Source organism: Python bivittatus, unplaced genomic scaffold (assembly GCF_059951505.1).
Source record: "Python bivittatus isolate LINGU-HERP-01145 unplaced genomic scaffold, Pbiv_v1 ctg000850_np1212, whole genome shotgun sequence".
Taxonomy (NCBI): domain Eukaryota; kingdom Metazoa; phylum Chordata; class Lepidosauria; order Squamata; family Pythonidae; genus Python; species Python bivittatus.
Genome location: NW_028277112.1, coordinates 26,050,021 through 26,070,142, shown reverse-complemented (window position 1 = coordinate 26,070,142; position 20,122 = coordinate 26,050,021). Strand labels below are relative to the sequence as shown.

The 20,122-nt window shown below is 34.5% G+C and overlaps 1 protein-coding gene across 3 annotated transcripts in view; it reads left to right on the top strand.

The window, feature by feature from the left end:
* Positions 1-18,800, top strand: part of CEP120 (centrosomal protein 120) — an 81,424-nt gene extending 62,624 nt beyond the window's left edge. For 2 of the 3 annotated variants that reach the window (XM_088130154.1, XM_007420555.4), the window contains exons 14-20: positions 835-924; positions 2,230-2,322; positions 2,805-2,966; positions 4,396-4,518; positions 5,407-5,505; positions 15,033-15,178; positions 15,769-18,800. In XM_088130154.1, the coding sequence (XP_087986280.1) occupies positions 835-924; positions 2,230-2,322; positions 2,805-2,966; positions 4,396-4,518; positions 5,407-5,505; positions 15,033-15,178; positions 15,769-16,006 (951 nt within the window). In that variant the 3' untranslated portion in view covers positions 16,007-18,800. Of the gene's footprint in view, positions 1-834; positions 925-2,229; positions 2,323-2,804; positions 2,967-4,395; positions 4,519-5,406; positions 5,506-6,672; positions 6,749-15,032; positions 15,179-15,768 lie in introns of those variants that run through there. The other variant, XM_088130155.1, reaches the window with a different exon arrangement.
* The last annotated feature ends 1,322 nt before the right edge of the window (positions 18,801-20,122 follow it).

Genomic DNA, 20,122 nt, shown 5'->3' with positions numbered 1-20,122 from the left:
TCTACTGGCAGACACTATCTCAATTCATCCTATCCCCCAAGATTTGTTGTGGGAAAAATAGGAGATACTTTCATGTATGCCAAACACCATTTTTATCTCTTGGATGAAAAGCAGGGTATAAATCTAACAATTAAATAAACTTAGACATACTCAAGGTGTGGTAAAACAGATCCATGATGTAGTCCTGGACCATTCATAAGAGCTTTTGAGGTCACTGACCACTTGATTAATGTGGGGTAAAATTACCAAAGCCATTCTTCCAAGAGATAAATAGGCAGAATACATAAAACAAAATGACCATAGTGGATATCCAAGTGATATTTACCTCCTAATGCTTCAGGATTTGACAAAGTTTTAAATTATCTAATTTAAGTTATTCTCATGAATTGCTTAACTAGAGTGGGGACTTAGAGGGCAACTTCTTTTACAGATCATGGATTTTCATTATAATAAGTTGGGAAATCCAGAATATTATCATTAGGGACTTTTTGATCCTAGCTGATATGAATCTCCTATTCATGTGCTTTCTTACTGTGAAACAATACAATCTACATATTAAACTAAGTGCCAGGATGAAACCAAGAAAAATACAAATTATAGAATATACATGCACATTCTGTTCTAACTGAACTTGTCAGTAATGATCTCATTAGGTTGAGTTTTCCTCTAAAGGAACTATCCATTGATAATGGGTCTTTGAAGACATAAATATTCTTTGGTAACTTACTCAGTACATGATTTCATAAATAGAAACAAAGATCCACAGATTAATGATAGAACTGTGTAAATTGTCTTTTTTTTTTTTTCAAAATAAAACAAAACTGCTTTTTGTAGTTGAAGAAGAAGGAGATGGCTCATATGCAGGCACTGGCAGAAGAGTGGAAAAAAAGGGATAGAGAAAGAGAAGCCTTGGTAAAGAAAAAAGTAAGTCTTTTCACTTTAGAATGCTCATATGTCAGTGTCTGCTAAGACCATTCACCACAATGAACTTTAAATGCTTATCAGAAATATTCTGCAACTGATAAATTGCATAAAAATACTATAGGTAGCTCATTTTAGAAATACAACAGAATGTATTACTATTTACAGCTTAAGCTGCATTATTATTTCTTCCTCTTAAACATATAAAAAAGACAGCTGGCACAAGTCTCATAAAATCAGTGTTATACATGTGTATTATCCATAAAGTCTCTTAGCAATAACAAAGGTGTAGGGAATCCATTTCTGTTGTCCAGTCATCCATTTCTATGTAGTATGTATAAAATTCAAATAATATGGATATCCAAAAATATTAAAACCTTTCTCAAAGTTAAATTAATACATGTAATGACTTCTTCCCAGAATATAACAATTTCAGGATATTGCAAAACATGTGCTGGAATGAAGCATTATTCTCATTGCATCTCCAACAACAGGATTCATTCTTCTTATACAAATGCAAAGGGTCCACTAAGTCTGAAAGACTATTTTCTGTTGAATAAGTCATACACAGAGTCATAGTCTAAGATCTTTTGAATGTTTTTATATAGAAATTAAGTTGGTCTGCCATTGTTTAGACAAAATGGGATTCTCCAAAACAAAGGGACAGAGTATCTCTAATCATACTTCAGAATTCAGTCTGTCTTGAAGAGTCAAATTGTGCATCTTTCATGAGGTTTCATGTTTGCTTGAAATCAGGTTTCTTTTACAATGATGATGACGATTATGACAATGTGCCATCAAGTTGTGTTGACTCTTTGCAACCACATTAAAAGATTTTTTTCCCCAGGATGATCTGTCTCTGTCTGGTCTTTTAGACCATCCAAAGGTGAATCCATTGCCGCTTAAGTCCATCCACTTTGCTGCTGGTTCTTCTCTTTTTCTCTTTCTTTCCACCTTTTCCAATGTTAAAGACTTCTCAAGAGATAGTGTCTTTGCATAATATTTCCAAAATACGATAATTTGAGCCTGGTCATTGGTGCCTTGAGTAATAATTCTGGATTGTTTTATTCTGTGTTCCATTTGTTTGTTTTCTGGGCTGTCCACAATACTCTCAGGAGTCTTCTTCAACACCAAAGTTCAAAAGCATCAATACTCTTTCTATACTTCTTCAAAGCCCAGCAATTGTTAGAGTATCCAAAGCATTGATATATTGATATAAAAGGGCAATATTTGTGTTAAATTTTTAGAAATACTTCAATATTTCCCATTTTGCCTTATTTACTTTACTTCCGTCTATATACACTGTAGGTTGCAGAATATACAGTTTTGGAAGAAAAACTTCAAAAAACTTTAACTGACTTAGAGAAACGTGAAAAACAGCTTGTCAGTGCTGAAACTGAGGTAAATAGATGCCAAACTATGCTATCCTTTGTATACTGCATTTTAAAAAACTTAAATGTTTTTGTCACAGTGATTTCTGTTCATTTTAGGTGTGCATGTATTATAATTTTTGCCAGCAATATGGATTTTCTGGTATACATTTTTGGACTTTTCTTTTCCCAGACCATTTGCAGGCTGGTATAAAACATAATATTTTAGTTTGTATTTATAAACTTTGTTGATTGACAAGGTATATCTTTGCATACTTTTATTACATGTTTTAAAATCTACTTCAAGTTCTCTAGATGCTGTGGAATGTAGCTTAGCTAGATAAAGTGATATTGCAGTTTCTTAAAAAGTTTGTTAAAGAGCTAGCTACATGCTGACAGTAGTTTTGAGAGTACAAAGAATCAAATGGACACATTTATGAGGTAATCCCAAATATCCAGTTGTTCAGGTGTAAATTTGTGTTTTCAAATTGCTTTATAAACACTCATTTTAAGCACCAACGGTTAAAGAAAGAGCTCCAGGCAGAGCATGAACGCAATCAACAGGAAGTTCAAGATGTAATACGGCGAGTCAAACAAGAATGTGCACACCAGATTGAGCTGGAAAGGGCAAGGATTAGACAATTTGAAGAGGACAAGATCCGCGTACACGAACAAGTACATGCTGTTTATACTTTCCAAATTAGCTGAATTATTCATTTATACTAGAAATAGATATAAATTTTAAAAGTGAACATGGTAATCCTACCAGGTTAATTAATGTACATCTAAATTATGCTAGTGAGCTATCTAAGTATGTTATTGATTACTAAAGCATCCCTTTTTTAATACTGAAAACCAACTATATATTTTACACTGGTTTGTCAATTGTTCAGTGACAGACTTTGAGGGGACTTGACATCAAAAACCTCATAGAGCAGCATTTTTGTATCTTTTACATTTTTGCTTGTTCTTGGTCATGTGGATTTTATCCACATTTTCATTTCCTACATGCGTGCCTGTATATGTGTGCATATGGGGGGTTAGCCTTGTACATTCTCTGGTTATAGGAAGTATTTTATCCTTTTTCCTAGTCATATGTAGTTTTAAACTTCATGGCAGCCAATAATAATTAAAGCCATACATTGTGTTAATATTCAGTTATTAAATTGTTAATATAAAATATAAGATTGAGGGTAAGACAACATAAAGGCAGCTGATGGTAACACAAAAAGACACAGCGGAGCAAAAAACAGTACATTTTCCCCCTCCCTCCCCACCTGAAGCAAGAGCAGAGACCCTGCGTATTTCTTAAGAAAGAAGTTCCACACAAAGGCAGTGTAAAAAACTGTTTTTAATAGTCAAGCCAAACATCTGGCTGTACTATCCACAATAGAATCTTTAAGTCAACTCCCATATTCACACCATGACATTTTTATCCTTTAATACTTGCTTCCTTTTTCATATAATAGGGCAGTTTTGAAATTCTCTGCTTTGACTTCAGATGTTTCCTAAAATATATATATTTAATAGTTTTCCAAGTTGTATCATGAAGCTAATGTCATTTTGTACATTTGGAGACAAAACGTGCTTTATAGGAAAGTCAGAAGCATCACTACCAGTGCAGAAACTATAAACCATAACCCTATAAATTAATCGGAACTGAGATTGACAAATAATTATTAAAGCCACTTTGTACTTAACTATCCTCCGTGTGGTTCTGTGCCACAAAGTTCAACAGCATGCATACACATCGGTCACCCACAAAATCTCTGGGTTTTGTTGAGCTTAGCTTGAAGTTAGGTTACTTGCATCAGCAAGCTGTATGCACTGTTCCCAAGAATTTTATTCCACCCAGTGATGAGCAAATCAAGGAGCTAAATCCATGTGACCAGAGAACTGTTCTTGGTGCAGTGTGACTTTCACTTTCTGTCTTCCCTCTAAAACTGTTTTTCTGGAGCACCTCTTAATCTCTGAAGCAGTTTTTGGGACTATGAGCATATATTGTAAATGTAACATCTGTTGACTGAAAAATGTTCCTCTCAGCTCTGCGTTATTGTGTCATCCAAGTGTTAAATCCATTCAGATTATTTGTTTTTGAAAACAGCTATATGAGGCAGAAAACAAGAATAAGGCTCTGGAGAAAGAATTTCAGCAATATAAGGAGCAACAAACGAGCAAACCAGAAATCCGGCTGCAATCAGAAATAAGCATTCTAACTCTAGAGAAGGTACGGCTATCAGCCTCCCAAAAGCTCAGCATGCATTAACAGCATTTTATCAGACAAAAAAATAACTCACTTAAGAAAAGCAGGAAGTCACCTCTATAGTTAACAGCAGCCAAAACATGAACAAAGTAAAGCACCTCTCTGTAAGCCTTGGTAAATAATTTATTGATGCGTTTTTGAACTATTTTATTACTGATAACTACAAAATCATGATTCATTCTAGGTCAAAGCTTTATTTGGATGTTTTAGTTCATTAGTTTTCTAATTATTAACACAATATTAACAACATTAAGAGTCTAGAAGCTACCAATGGTATAATTTAACTTTTCATAGTTAAAGTAGAAGTAGGTTTAAGAATGGAGTTTTTAGAAGTCCTAATGGCAGTACTTATTATAAAAAAGCAAATCCAAGGGTGTACTATTTTCTGCTAATTTTGAAGGCAGATAGCCATTTATTACAGAAATGTGATCTTTCATACTGAAGACGTAACATTACAGTCTGAGAAAATTGAAGACAGACATTAACTACAATTCACTGATAATACATGCAAAGACTACATACTCAGTTAAGCTGAAAAATGAATAGCTAATGTGTGTTATATAAAAATAAATGTTATCTAACTCCTTTAAAGATGTTTAAAAACTGTTTATATGAACTGTCTTGGAGTGCAGACTAATCTAGTTTTGCATTGTTTGACAATAAAAATAAGGTTCTTGCTTAAACAAGAAAATTCTTTTATGTCACAATATTTACATCAAATTGCAGAACAATTTAATGGTGCATATTGTACCAAACAATTTTTGTAATCCAAGTTCTGTGTATCTGATTGTGTAAAGATTGTAACTGCTGTTTTACTGTACTATATATTGATAAGATTATATTCTTTACTAGGGGGATCTTGAAAGAAAGTTGGAATCAGCTACTAAGGCAAAGCTACATTATAAGCAACAATGGGCACGAGCTTTGAAGGAACTAGCAAGGCTAAAACAGGTGTGTAACAGAAATAAAATAAATGAATGCACAAGGGATTTCTCTGTAAGGGATGTAGGGATTGCTGGATAAATCCAATAATTTAGTCAAGTATCCCTACTATGATGAATTCATAAAAAGCACATCAGGTGTAGAACACTTATCTAATGACATCCATTATTCTTTTCATCAGTGTTTAGTTTTCACACACTTTGGAATGAGAAGTTTCATTAGATTGTACTTCAGTCTACTGTCCTGAATTTGCACATTTTTATTTATACACATTTGTTGAATAAATTTCTCTACAGTTTCTACCGTAGAAAATTTATAAATGGCAGGATGTCAAAAGTGGTGCCTAAAGAAAAGATGGCTTGCCATTTTTATTAATTAAATGGCTTTGCCACAAGAAATTTATCCAAGAACAGATGTAGTTGTGCCTTTCAAAGCATAACGTTCTAAATTTTAAAGAAAAGTTATAGACAGAAGTCTTCATAACATAACAATAGCAAGAACATACTTTCCTTCACGTTGGTGGAACCAAAGCTGCCTCTCCACAAAGTTACTTTTTTGAACAACCTGTTGGAGATACTAGTAAAGTAATGTTTAAAGTGCTGTGATAGATTTCATGGTTCGAGAGAAGAGCAGTGCCTACTGACATACTGCCTATGCCAAAACTCTACACAGAATGGTGTTATTTTTATGAGGCAAATTATAGTCTGAAGTATTGTGTCACTCTTGAGATGTTTTGGTTACTATAAAACTCAATTGATATGCTCAGGGACCATGAAATATGGAAATTATACTTCAGAACGTTTGAAGAATTGTAGATTGCTTGTCCTGACCTGAAATGGTAATTTGAGAATTTAACTTTGATGTACAAGTGGCCTTTGTTACCTGTGATTTTGTGTATCTGCAATCAGAAAACATAGAACAGACTTTGTTATCTGTGGTAATAAACACATCTGCCATTTTGGTATTTTATGGATATGCAAAATAGTAAGTTAAAGTACATTTTTAACATTTAATCTTTTTACCTATGGCCTTGTTATCCATGCTTGTTTGGCTGAACTAGAACCCCTGCAAATAATGAAGGCTGCCTGTATTACAAATATTGCAACACTCATTGTCATTGGGTATATTTGTGAAATACAATCTGGATGCTTACATATTAAAACTATTACGTTTTAGGAAACGAGGTTTTTAGCTATTGGCTCCACTTAGTTATTTGAGGACTTCTCATGGGATTATACTACACATAGATCAAGTGAGTTGCTGTATGTTTGTTGGTGTTTCCTGTGCATTAATGTGCAGGTAATTAAGTTTTTTAGCTGCAGAGCAGATTTTCTGGATCCAGTAAGCTTGTTAGCTTTATTTCAGCTGTTGATGCCTGAAGACTGCATTGCATGAGCTGCTACACTTAAACATATTTTTTTTCTGGATCTAGTGGCATGCCTAACACCATAGTTGGCATCTTTGGTGCAATCTTAACATGTAAGGGAAATTGTAGGAAAATGTAAATATTTGTATGTTTATCCTATTAAAATAAGGTTTAAAACTTGTATGCAAGTTTTCTGGAAATCCTTTAAGCATATCCGTTTTTTCTTTTGAGCTTATGCTAAAGTTAAGCTGATTCAAAGATTCTTTTATTATGCTTTGACCATGAAATTCAAATTTTGTGAATCTTAAGGAATATTAAGTCTGCTTAAATTTTGATGATTTATGTCTGTGTGTTTTTGTTTAAATTGGATTAATATCATTAATTTCTCATTGATTCTAGTGAATAGCTGGCAATTTGCGCCAAAAACATGTCATACCAGAGCTCTCTGGAGAACTATACAAAACATTTATATTGTGAGAATTAGACACAGAAAACAGTATCTTGAATTGTTAATAAATGTTAATGATAAAACCCAGCTGACAAGATTTTGGAAAGGGGATCAAATCCTTTGTGGCCATTGCCAAAGAACTGTTTAGAAAGATTTCTACTAATAAAAAATGAAAAGCATAATAAAGATATGAGTTACAGGATCATGTAAAAATGTGCAAGTATTTAGCATAATACCCTTCTATTTAGTTGCTAGCCTTTACTCCCAGTTTTCTATGCTGAGGGCAATAACAGTCCTTTTTGATGGAAATATTAAAATAGAAATATAAAATTAAAAAGCTACCAAACTCCTGATAGATTACTACAAAATTGCAGCTATGATGTCCTTAGGGATAAAGATGACATTTCCTGCGTAAGGAATGCTTCCTGTATTTGTTTTCTCAAACTGAAGCCTTCTAGCTGCATTGGGTGGCAACTCCTAGAATTCCCAACCAACATCTAGAGGGTACAAGTTGGAGAAAGCCTAGATGTTTCAAGAAATTGCACTAGCAAATAGGCCTGGCTTACATGATCCTAGAATGAGAACGGGAGTTTGTACAGGCTTAGGGAGAGTTTTCATGGATATGGGCCGTGGTGGTCCTTGGGGTTCTGATCTAGAGCATGCCACTTTCCCGAAGTATCCTGGCTTGATCCTCACCATTGATAATAGCATATTAGTAAAATACGGTAGGCAATTGACATGGTTCTCATTCAAGAACTGCAGTCTGCACTAGACCAACTTTGGGGAAAATTATGAGATTTATAGGTCAACAAACTGCAAGCAGAGTAAGGCTGGAGACATACAAAAAGACTTTGCAGAAAAGTTGTTTTTTAATATGATCATGCCAAATATATTCTGTAGAGAATGGCAAATCTCCCATTTCAAAACTTGTGTGGTCGTACCGCTTAACATTGAGGAAAGGTAATTTGAACTTGCAGATTGAATTTGTACTCCTTACAGAAGTTGCAGAAATTATTATTTTTCAATACTGAGCCTTTACTCTGAAATTTTAATTTAAATGTTCCAAAACATTTGTTATTTTATAAAATTCATTCGTTTATTGCTTCACTAGGAATGAAACTAATGCTGTGTTTTCTATATGCTGCAGTTATACACAAAAGGGCTCACTTTATAGGATTGTACCACATGATGATCCTATATTTATAATGCATGTGAATTCCTGCATAAAAGGGACTTCCACTTAGAACATAAGAAGAGATCCTCAAATAATCAAAATGTGTGTGTCAATTTATTGCAGAATTTACATATTTAAAATAAAATGGATTCTCATATGCACATTTATATTTCAGCTATATTTGGCAAGAAAATTACTTACATTTTTTAATATAAGCAATCTTAAATTAGAAAACTATAGCATATTGCTTTTGAAGTTATAGCTAGAAAGAATGTTGCAATCCAACTTGGTGATTACAGAAGGATCTGTCTGGATTCTGAATGTTTCTGTAAAAACTCAAAGTATGTACATTTGAGATAAGTGGTTATTAAAGAGTTTAAGTCTTACCATTTTTGTACTATATGGGGATTTGTTCACAGCAAAACCAGCACATTTGTTTTAAACAAACAGACTTTATTGGCTGACACTGTCTCTATCTTGTCCAGCCTCCTGCTTATCCTCTCAAAGTAATTAATGTGATTAATTTACAAGTAATTTAGCCAAGGAGAGGATGTAAATCTTTCCTTAAAAAAACAGAAGTCCAAGTCTTAGTTAAAAACTGTGTCTTGAAACCATCCAGACCCTCCTACTAACTTGTCAGCTCTAGGTTATTTTCAGAAAACTTGAGTTGAGTTGCTTCAACTTATTTGTACGTTTTTTCCCACAGATTTGTTTGGTATGTGCAAGTGGGAGAGTGAATAGTGACTGCTATTTAGCCATTGTTTAGTCTAGTGTATGTATGTTTACATCTTCCCTCTGGATTTATAAGCTGCTATGAAAAAATAAAGATCATTCTCACTTGATTGAAGAATCTCTTAACTATGGCACCTGGCAGCATGCAAGGATTGTTTTGTAGACTTTTTTTTTAATATTAGTGATTTATTATATGTTTAATTTGTTGTTGTTGACGTACAGTCTAGAGGTCCAAATGAGACACAGTTGAGGTAATATAAAATATCTTTCTTTCTAATTTTATATAACAGACTAAACATTATAGAAAATTTTACTTGGTTAGTTAAGCAGAGAAAATATTAGAAACGTAACAGAAATATAACTAAAAATATTACTCTGCTTCTTTCCACATAAGTAAAAATTGTATGTCTAGTTAGTGTACTGTGTACTTTCCTGTAAATTTTACCTTATTCTAATAGAATAGGTTAAAATATATAGGAAATAATGGAAAGAGAGGAAGAGTATTCAGATGACAACTCATATGATTACAAAGTTTCCTTTCTGTGTTCAGTCCTTTTGAATCTGGCATGTGCTGTTATTGAGAAAGTTTCTTGTCTGATATTTTCTATTGTCGTGATCCAGGTTGCTGGAATGAGAAGCCTGTTCTTAAGTATGTGTTATACTATGTCTCTGCAACCAAAGAATTTATCTGGTGTTTCTACAGACCCATGTTGATATGCCACTCAACAGACTCATATCAACAATTATTTCCATTCTTCAAGTTCCATTCTTCCTCATCTAATGAAAATGAGAATAATTTATTTCTTAAACTTTTAAGAATTGGAGAAAGACCATGGATTATAGCTCTGTAGGGGTATAAATGTTAGTGGAACAACAGATGGGCAGTGCAGCAAGGTTCTCAATGAAGGACATTTCTTGTCTTTTTAAGATATCTCTGGAAAGCTGCTAGATCAGATTTGATAGCACTGAAATGTTGTGAACAGCACTAAAATGTTATTGAAATAGAGCAGGTTTTAGAAAATTAGCACAGATATTTCAGTTAATATCAGTATGTGGTTAATGGAATAAAGGTAGTGGAGCTGCTTAGATGGCTCCATTGCTGAGGGGGCCATTTTTATTCTCCATCCCCTATGGTTTGTATCTTGGTTTTTATGATAATTATTAATGTGATTTTTATATTTTTTATGTTGTTTTTATATTTGTTTTTATCTGATTGCTGTATGCCACCCGATCGCTTTGGGTGAGATAAGGGGCTATATAAAGTTGCTTAATAAATAAACAGCCCTTGACTTACGACCATTTGTTCAGTGACCATTCAAAGTTACAATTGTGCTGAAAAAGGAAATTTATGACCGGTCCTCAAAGTTGCAGCCGTCCCAGCACCCCTGCAGTCACATGATGGTGATCTGGGTGCTTGGCAACCCATTCACACTTATGACCAATTGTCAAGCACCCTGCAATCACATGCTCACCAGAAAGTCAAAGGGGAAGCTGGCAGGGAAGATCGCAAGTTGCTGGAGTAAGTCTTCCCCACCCGTGCACTCTCCCCCAGGCCCTCTGCACTCATGCCATGCTGGCCACTCGCGCACTCTTGGGCACTCTCTTTGATCCACGTGGTGCCTCTCATGCACCACCATGCACTCTCCCTAACTCTCGTGCACCCTCCCCTATCTGCATGGCACCTCTTGCACACTGCCACGCACCCCCTCCCCAACCCGTGTCACACCCCCACTCAGTCTCTCCAATCCACGCAGTGCCCTTGTGCATCACTGCACACCCTCCCCGACCTGTGTGGCGCCCTTCACATACTGCCACTCACCCTCCCCAACCTGCATGGCACCTCTCATGCACTGCTGCACACGCTCCCTGACCCACACAGCATCCCCACGCACCCAAACCACACCGCGTGCTCATGTACCCTCCCCGACCCATGCAACACCTCTCACACAACACCCTTGTGCACCCTATCCAACCTTCTCCCACACCCCTGCACACCCCCTCACTTCCTCCACCACCCGGCAGCAGCCACTTACCTGCCTGTCATCCTGGGACTTGCAGTTTCCTGCTGGCTTCCCTACTGAGTTTGGTTGTGGGAAGCCAGCAGGAAGTTGCCTCAGCTAACAACTGTGGGATTCAGGTAACAATGGCAACCAGGACTGCAGGAATTGCCATCGCTAAGTGATGCGGTTGTGCTTTATGACCACATCGCTTAACAACGGAAATTCTGGTCTTAATTGTCGTCGTAAGTTGTAAAAATAGGTGGTGCGGTAGTCCACGCTGAGGGCTGTCTAACATTCACTCTACAGAAAAGACCAACTTAAAAAAAAATAATTAAATATTAAATTAAATATTTAACTACTCCATTGGTAAACAATGGGAACAGATAAGGATGCATTTTTCAAGTTGCCTGCATCAAAAAACTGAGTCCATCACAGAAACAGTAGCCATAAATTCACTTCAACAGAACCTATGAACAACATAGCAGAAAAATACACTTCTTTAGCTGTTGGTTTGAGGCTTCTTCTCAATGCACATACAACTACAGTGGACATTTTTTTTTAATTTGAAAGTTTCCCTGCAAGATTAACAGACAAAGCAACAGTATTTTTATATTGTGCAGTTTGAAAGTTGAACATCGTAAGTGTATTATCTGTCACGAACAAGAGCGCATTTTTGCACCTGGCAATGGAAAGGAAAGCCTAGCACACATAACCAACAGGATAATAGTATTATGTAATAACCCATGAAGTCTCATTTTCCCACAGCAAGAACTTTAAAAGCAGCAATAAATATATATCCCAGGCATGCTGTGCCATTTGCTCAATGTTTGCTAATTAATTTTTTGCTTAACTGACATTCCCTTGCGCACTTTGCCTCAACTAGTGCCTGCTGTCCATTGGATAACGCATACTCCAAGTCTCTGTGACTTGGATTAATTTTTTAAAAAGCTAGTTGCAGGATGTCAAAACAATTGAAATGGCAACAAACCAGCCTGTTTTTGTCCCAAGAGAGAACACAGGAACATAATGTTTTGTCCAAGCTTGAAATAAAATGGCCTTTCTAAGCTTTGTGCTTTGCACATCCTTACCACAAATATGTGGAGAAATAAACCATGTGTGCTTCTGCAGTTAGTTTGTTAAGATCTTCATTATTGTATCATGTTATTATGAAAACAAATACTCCATAAACATTGATGTTTAGAGCAACTCTGAAGTGCAGTTTAAGTGCCTTTGAATTGTTGCCCAAATAATTAGGACGCTTGGCTAGCGTGGCTATAAAGTTCCAAGAATACCTGGGATGGGAATGAAAGGTGTGCAACATGCAAAAGCAGACCTGAATCATGGACTTTGGTTGGTGCAGTTTTCAGTAATTTAACATAATCATTAAAAAAAAGTTGGGTGGTACATTCTGTAGTGCATTGTATGAAACTAAGGTATCTGAAAAGAATCTCTACTGAAATGGCTCTTATTTCAGTACCAAACATGGATAAAAAATCTTTTCAACCAAAAATCTGACTTACAGACAGTTCATTCTTTTTATAAACCTCTACTCTAATCATCATAAATCTTCTACTTCAGACATAGTCTGGGAAGTTTAGAATGATTTGGATCCTACAATCCTATCAGACATGTAGAACTTTAAAGTTGAAAGCTGGCTAATTACTTTTGCTGTTTTAACAAGAATGTAACATGTGCCTAATATCACGTATCACATGGCTTTCTAGGAAAATTATTTTAATCCTTATAAGGACTTACAGCACAGGCAATTTGTATTTGGCTTATTCAAACTTTGAACAGACATAGTATCTCAGATATAGAAAACAAAATTTTGTTTGGATTATTGAAAGAAGGAAAGTTGAAAACCAGTAACACATGTTTTTAATTCAAAACCACATATTCTGTAATGGTTTCAGCAATGCAAAACTATTCAGTATTAAATCCTATTGAATAGAATTTGCTCTCATTAATGTATCCATAAGTCTGCAGCCAACGAATATATAGTATATTTAACCCAATCTATATTCCAATACAGGTAGTCCTCGTTTAGCAAGTACAATTGGGACCAGCAATTTGGTTGTTAAACAAAGCAGTCACTAAGTGAAACTGCTGCTGTGCTTATGATCTTACTTCATCATTCCTTTTTCATCACCATTGTAACTATGGTCAGTCACTGAACCAGGCAGTCACTAAGCAAGGACTACCTGTACATTCTTTCTTATGTTACCAGCTCTGCATCAGTTCAAGAACATAAATCTATTTAGTGTATTTCATCTAGATTTTCCTTTTCCTTGGGGATTTAGGAAAACTTTAATATGCCGTTTTAAACCATATTAAATATTTTTTCCAGAAGTGGTGTGTATTCAAATGAGAGACGTAATTATTAGGGCTGTATAATTAATCGAAGTATTCAGGTGGGACATGCTAAAAAACAACATTTGTAGATTATGGTGTTTTAATGCATAGACAACTGAAGGGGCAATCACTGGACTATGAAGTATAGGCCATCTTTTATTTGTGACTTTTAATATATTGGTTCTCTGTTTTAATCTTTTTATGCTGCTCAGAGACATGGATAAGTGGGTGGCCCTAGAAATAAATCAAGTCATTTAATTCAACTTTTTTCATAAATTATTAAGAAGGAAGGAAATCTACAGCTTTATGGATTTTGAGTCTCTTTCTGTGGTATCCCCATTTATGTATGTAATTCATGTAAATGGTTTCAGTACTTGCTTTTAAATGCAACTATCTCTAGTGAAGAATGTCGAACCTCAGCAGATTGTGCTATCATCTGTGTTGCTTTAGGAAATCTGTGTTGGGTATCTTTTACATTCTTATCGCAGGAGGAGGATACATAAAACTATAGAGCAATCACTAGATATAAAAGTTATCTACGTTTGGCTATTAAGTAGCTTCTAAGTTGAACTAGCTTCTCCGTACTTTCAGATGAAATAACTGTTGAGACGTCTGAAGGTGTTTGAAAAACATTCTTCAGTTTCATTATCAAAGAAAGGATTTGGAAATGTTACTTAAGCATGTTATGATGTTGTAGCTTGCTTTCAATATTTTATGTCCTTTATTTTTTAATTGAGCTAGGTGTATCTACATTTTTATTACAGATTATTTAAGGCATTAAAAAAATGTTTATAGGCCTATCAAAAAGTTGCATTTTGGAATGTAAATCAAGTATGGATATTATAGTATATCTGCTTAAATCTTTAAAGACATTCTTACAAAACTTTAGTGCTTAAAACTTTGGATTTAAGTACATTAAACCTACTTTAAACTCCAGTCAGTTGTAACACAGTCTTTTCTATTTCTAGAACAAGATACAGGTAGTCCCCAGGTTAAGATTGCCTGATTTGAGGACGACCCATTGTTAAGGATTGAGTCTATTGTAGCAAAATTTGAGTTAAATACACAATGATTTGAGTTTCATACACGATGGTTCGACTTAATTACACAATACTACTTATACAGTATTATACAATAATACTGCTCCAGCTTGCATACAAATTCGACTTAAGGACAGACCTTGGGCACGGAATTCATTCTTAAACTGGGGACTACTTGTATGCCTGTACTTGGAAAATGCCAAAAAGTCTGTGCCCTTCCAAAACTGGGGGTATCCTAGATCTAGTTTGCTGCACATTGACTCAGTTTGATCTGTTTTTCTGTTGCTTGCAAAATATTCCCTCATGGTCTGTCTCACTTGCGTATACCCATAGTCTGAATCCACAATCCCTGATTACATAAAGTAAGCTGTGAAATGTGGTGGAAGTGTTTCTGTAAAATTAAATGTAATTGGCTTTTCCTTAGCGTGAGCAAGAGAATGCTATGGCCCGCCTTAAAAAGCAGCAACAAGAACTTGAACACATGAGACTTCGGTACCTTGCAGCAGAAGAGAAAGAATTAGGGAAGACACAACGGCAAGAGCTAGAGGATATCAGAAATGAACTGAACAGGTATTGTACCATTTGCTGGATTTTTACTTCTGCTGCTGAATAGGTGAAGGTTCAGCTAAGTCAAATTTAATTGGCTGTCAGTCCTGTAAAGGAACACAGCTTTCTGTCCCTTAGGTAATATTTGCCCATTTATAAAATGTAGCAACCTTGTTTTATAGGAAATCTATGCCAAAGGCCACCAGACCTAGTTTTTTATCTTGACTGTAGCAAATAATACAGCAAGACTTTTTTTACCTCCTGTTCTAAGCAAACCTGTTTGCTGCATAAAAAGACACATTAATAGTTCTCACATCTCTCACGAGCATAACACTTTCTATTTTAAATGGCTACGTACTTCCACTACCTTTAAACTATATATTTTTATATGTTTTCAAACACTTTAATTCTTGATAAAGATCACTCAAATTTATACACTTGAGAAAAGCAGCTGTGTCTTCCAGCAGTAGATTTATACAATAAAATTAGCAATAAGTCTCTTCTGATTGGATAGTGTTTGTTTCTTTTCATTTCTACTAATTTCAGGAGAAATCTAGCCCTCAAAAGCAAAATAGTAGGGTGTTGAGTACAACTCGGTGTATTTTTCTTTTTAGATTAAAACAAGAAGAAGACAAAAAGAAGTCACAAGATGTCCAAGAGGTGCTTGGAGTCCAACTGCAAAATTCTCACACTGGGAAAGGAGAGGAGGCTTTGGATGACCATCTTGCACGTCTGATAGAGGAGAGAGATACCTTGTTGAGAACGGGCGTGTATAATCATGAAGATCACATTGTGAGTGAGCTTGATCGTCAAATCAGTGAGGTGCTTGCGAAAAGGAGTAGAAGCAAGTAGCAGAACTCAGATAACTGGACACAATTTTTTACTTCCCAGATCCAAGTTTTAATGAAAGATCGATTGAATCAGATTTTGAAGGATTTGTGCGTATGCTCTTCTTCTGTCTCCCAAGACTTATTGCACTATCAGAACAGACCTATACTACTCCCGAAGTCTTAAATGAGAAGAAGCATTGACTATTTAGACCATTTTTTTTAATTTTTTTTTTTACATATTTATTTTTGTCAGTTGGTCAGTATTGCAAAAGCTTTTTTATTTATAGAAGCATTTCTTGTCAGGATTTTTGCTTGTTTATTTTATAACATGCCTGCTTCTTTTTTAAAAAACAGATTTATAACAAAATACCATTTCAATAAAACTGCATTTAGGAAAATGGCCTACAGTAATTTGTAGTAAATTTTAAGCAAAATTGAGATTATATTGCACCTTGACATTTTTAATACTTTTCCTCATATGATAGATTTTGCTTTAAACAAACTACTATAATTAGTATTCAGGTGATCAGTTGTTTAACCATAGGTTATAAGAATAAGCTCCTGGTATATATTTCTGTTGAAAAGCACAATTCTTACTGACAAGGAGCTGGATCCAGACCAAGTTATGCTTAAGTTGTTCCACTGAACTCAGTTTTCTGTATTGATCAAGATTAAGTTCACATCTATGAACCTGGTTTGTCTGGGCCATATTAGTGCTGAAATAAATGGTGGGAGAGTATCTGGAAAATTTGGTAGCAGATGGCCAAGCTTTTAAGTGCACTTACTCATTCCTCTGATCTGTGAAAGGAGATGGTTTAAATAATATTACATCCAGTTTACAGACACTTTGCCTATCATATAGCTGTCAGGATAAATAAATGTTTTCTTTACGCCAATATTATTTTCATACATATATTAAAATTTCTATGGAATTAAGTGAAGGGTTATCTGTATATTTGGAAGCTACTGCCGATATCAGTTGTGCACTCCAACAATATGCAAGCACAGAGTTTGGATATTACCATACATGTATCTTACTACACAGAGATTTTACATATGTAGGATTATTCAAGAGAGATTTTCTACTTAAAGAAAACCAACTTAAGTGTGAAATAAAAGATCCAACATATCAGGCTGTAGCTCTGTGTTACAAATTGGAAAATAAGATGGTTAATTCAACAGTATAATTATTAAATATTATCCATTTGTTACAGGATCTTTAAAAAGATGATGGTAACTTGGGCTATACTCAAATAATTTACCTCCTATGTGATGTGTAATATAGACACACACATATACATACAAATTCTAACTATAATCCTCATTTCATTTCGCTTGCCATCTTTTATCTTTTTTAAAAAAAATTTAATTATTTTATTGTAATTTCCTTGTTTGATTGTTGTGAGCTGCCCCGAGTCATTGCAAGTTGGGCAGCATATAAGTTTAATAAATTATTATTATGGTATATTATTATTATTATTGTTGTTGTTGTTATATTCACCACAAATGAGCAAGTAAAAAGTAGCAGTGGAAGAAAGCTTCAACATAGATTTTATTTTTGACTCAAAATCACATCATGCAGTTTGTATCTGACTGAGTTAGCCGCATCAACTGGGGTGATGCGTAATTCTCAACAGTATATTCACTGTGTGGTTGTTATGGATGGAGTGTAAAATGTGGATGTGAAATATGTGATAGTTTTATTCTGTGGTTTGGATGGGAATCTGCATCCTAATCCATTAATAGGTACTAGTCTGAATGTTGCCCGGCCAGAACATTTCTTTGTGCCTACGACTGGAACAGTTACCAGGCACTTTTCCTCTCACAGACAAATAAGGAACTTTTATTTTATATCCATAATTTAAAATAACTGGGACTACAGCATAGCCTTAATCAGAATGGTGCCGGAAGTGATAGAATCCAAAATGCTGATGATGGGCAGAAAGAAAATGGGAAAATACCACTATCACCTAAACGCTGGGCAGTGTGGCTTCAATAATAGCCCCCTTTCCTTCCCCCTTTTCTTATCTAATGAGGAGCTCAAAATAACTGAAAGATTTGTGACTTTTAATGCCATAATGTGAACGCTGGTTTTTTATTTTATTTTATTTTATTTTATTTTATTTTGTTTTGTTTTTCTTTTTGTTTTTTTGATGACAGAATTTAAATTCTTTTCTGTCACCTTAAAATATGTTTATATTCAATATGTCCAAACTTGTTATGTGTGAAAGTTTACTTGAAAAAAAGATTGGACTTGAAAATGGATTTTTTAGTAAAATGTGTACTTCTACTACATGGTGGTGATGAAATGAACTCAATTTTTCAGTATTTTGAGACAAAAATACACACATTTGTATTTTACACATTTATTCTGTTATAATATTTTCACACTTCAAATCTCACTTCTACACTGAAAAGCTTGTGTTTTATGCTATTTGTAGCTTTGTTTATACTACAGGATTTTAAAAGGTATATTTCCATTGTAAGTCAATGTAAATAACCACATTTGGGCTGATTCTTATTCTTATTATTCTTTTAAAGGACCAAAAAAGGGAAATATTTTTTCTTCTTAATTTTTAGTTAATTAAGTTTAAGTTAATTTTTATTGACTGTACCATTTGTATTTAAAGATTTTGTAATATTAAGCAGGTCACTGGTATATGTGAAATATTTGCAATGAATAGCATTAATAATTACCATCCTAGAATTAGAATAATGCAACAATGAGCAATTATAATTTGTAAATAATTTAATTTATTGCATCACTAACATGTCATAAAAGAAAATGCCAATAAACCTGAAATATTCATTTATGTTTCAAGTAGTTAAATTGTATAGATCTAAAGTATAAAATCAAATACTGGGTTTGCAGCTATCTTTCAAACACTAGAGGGGGCCTTAACATTAAATAAATGCCATCTTTTCAATCCAAAATGTATTTTAAGGTTTGGTGAGCATGAGTTCAACACAAACCTTGAAATAGATGTTATTTGTTAACTAACTCCTTTTAAAATAAAATTAAACACAATCTCACATCCCTTTAAAGATAAAATATAAAAATGGAGTCCATTACACTGTTTCTAAGTATCTCCTTTTGCATATCTGTGTTGATGTTTTGCTTGCAGTTCCAAAGGTGGCTTTTCACAAGGGATCAGGTAGTAAATCAACTTTTAACAGTGTCAGTTACCGCAGAGGAGAAAGTGGACTAGAGTCTATTGGTTTCCATTATTCCTCCACAAACAGGTGATAAATATGGACACATCTGGTCCCATCATCAATTTTTCTTTGGTCTAAAAGAGATACCTATCTCTGCAGGCTGGAGTATTATGCAACTCTTAGCAACATACCATTTCTACGGTAGAAGGTTTTGACACTTCTTAATAGTCTGTAATGAAATAATGAGAAAGTATTTATGAATATGTTCTTACTATTTATAAAATCACCTTAGATCCATTACTGATTTGATTTTCATTCCAAATAGCAAAACAGCACCTGAATTTCACTCATTTTTTTTTCTATCTTCATTGTTAACAGCTATACATATAGATGAAGAGTGAGAGAAACTTAAGTAGTATAAATAGAGGCAATAGAATCTATTTTTAGGAAAAAAATGTATTCCAAGGTAGTTGAATAAGGAATCCCTGTTTAAAAAAACAATTGAACACATCCTTACAGTTATCTTACATCTTTCCTCAACACAGTTATTAAATATATAAGTGGGTTTAGAATGCTTGCCTTATGTTTAGCACTTGTCTTAATAAAAACTCTGTTCTTCCCTTCCACCCACTCACCCCCTTAAAATTTGATTATCATTTGGAGGTCATTTTACATGAATGTTTCATTAAAATATTGGGGGGGGGGGAGATTGAGCATGGTAAATTAGGGGATTGATGTTGAAGGAAACCAGAAAGATCATTTTGTTGGGAATGAAATTTACAAAATTGGCTAGTAAAAGGCAATGAAGCTATTCAGCATCAAGAAACTATTTTCCCCTCAGTTTTCATTATTTGCATTTGTGAATGTTTAAGGCACTTGCCATTTTTTGCTCCCCGCCCCCCGCCAGCCTTAGAATAGAATAAATTAGAAATCTAAAAAGTTTCATAACTACTGAAAATTAGGGCTTTTGGAATAACAGTAT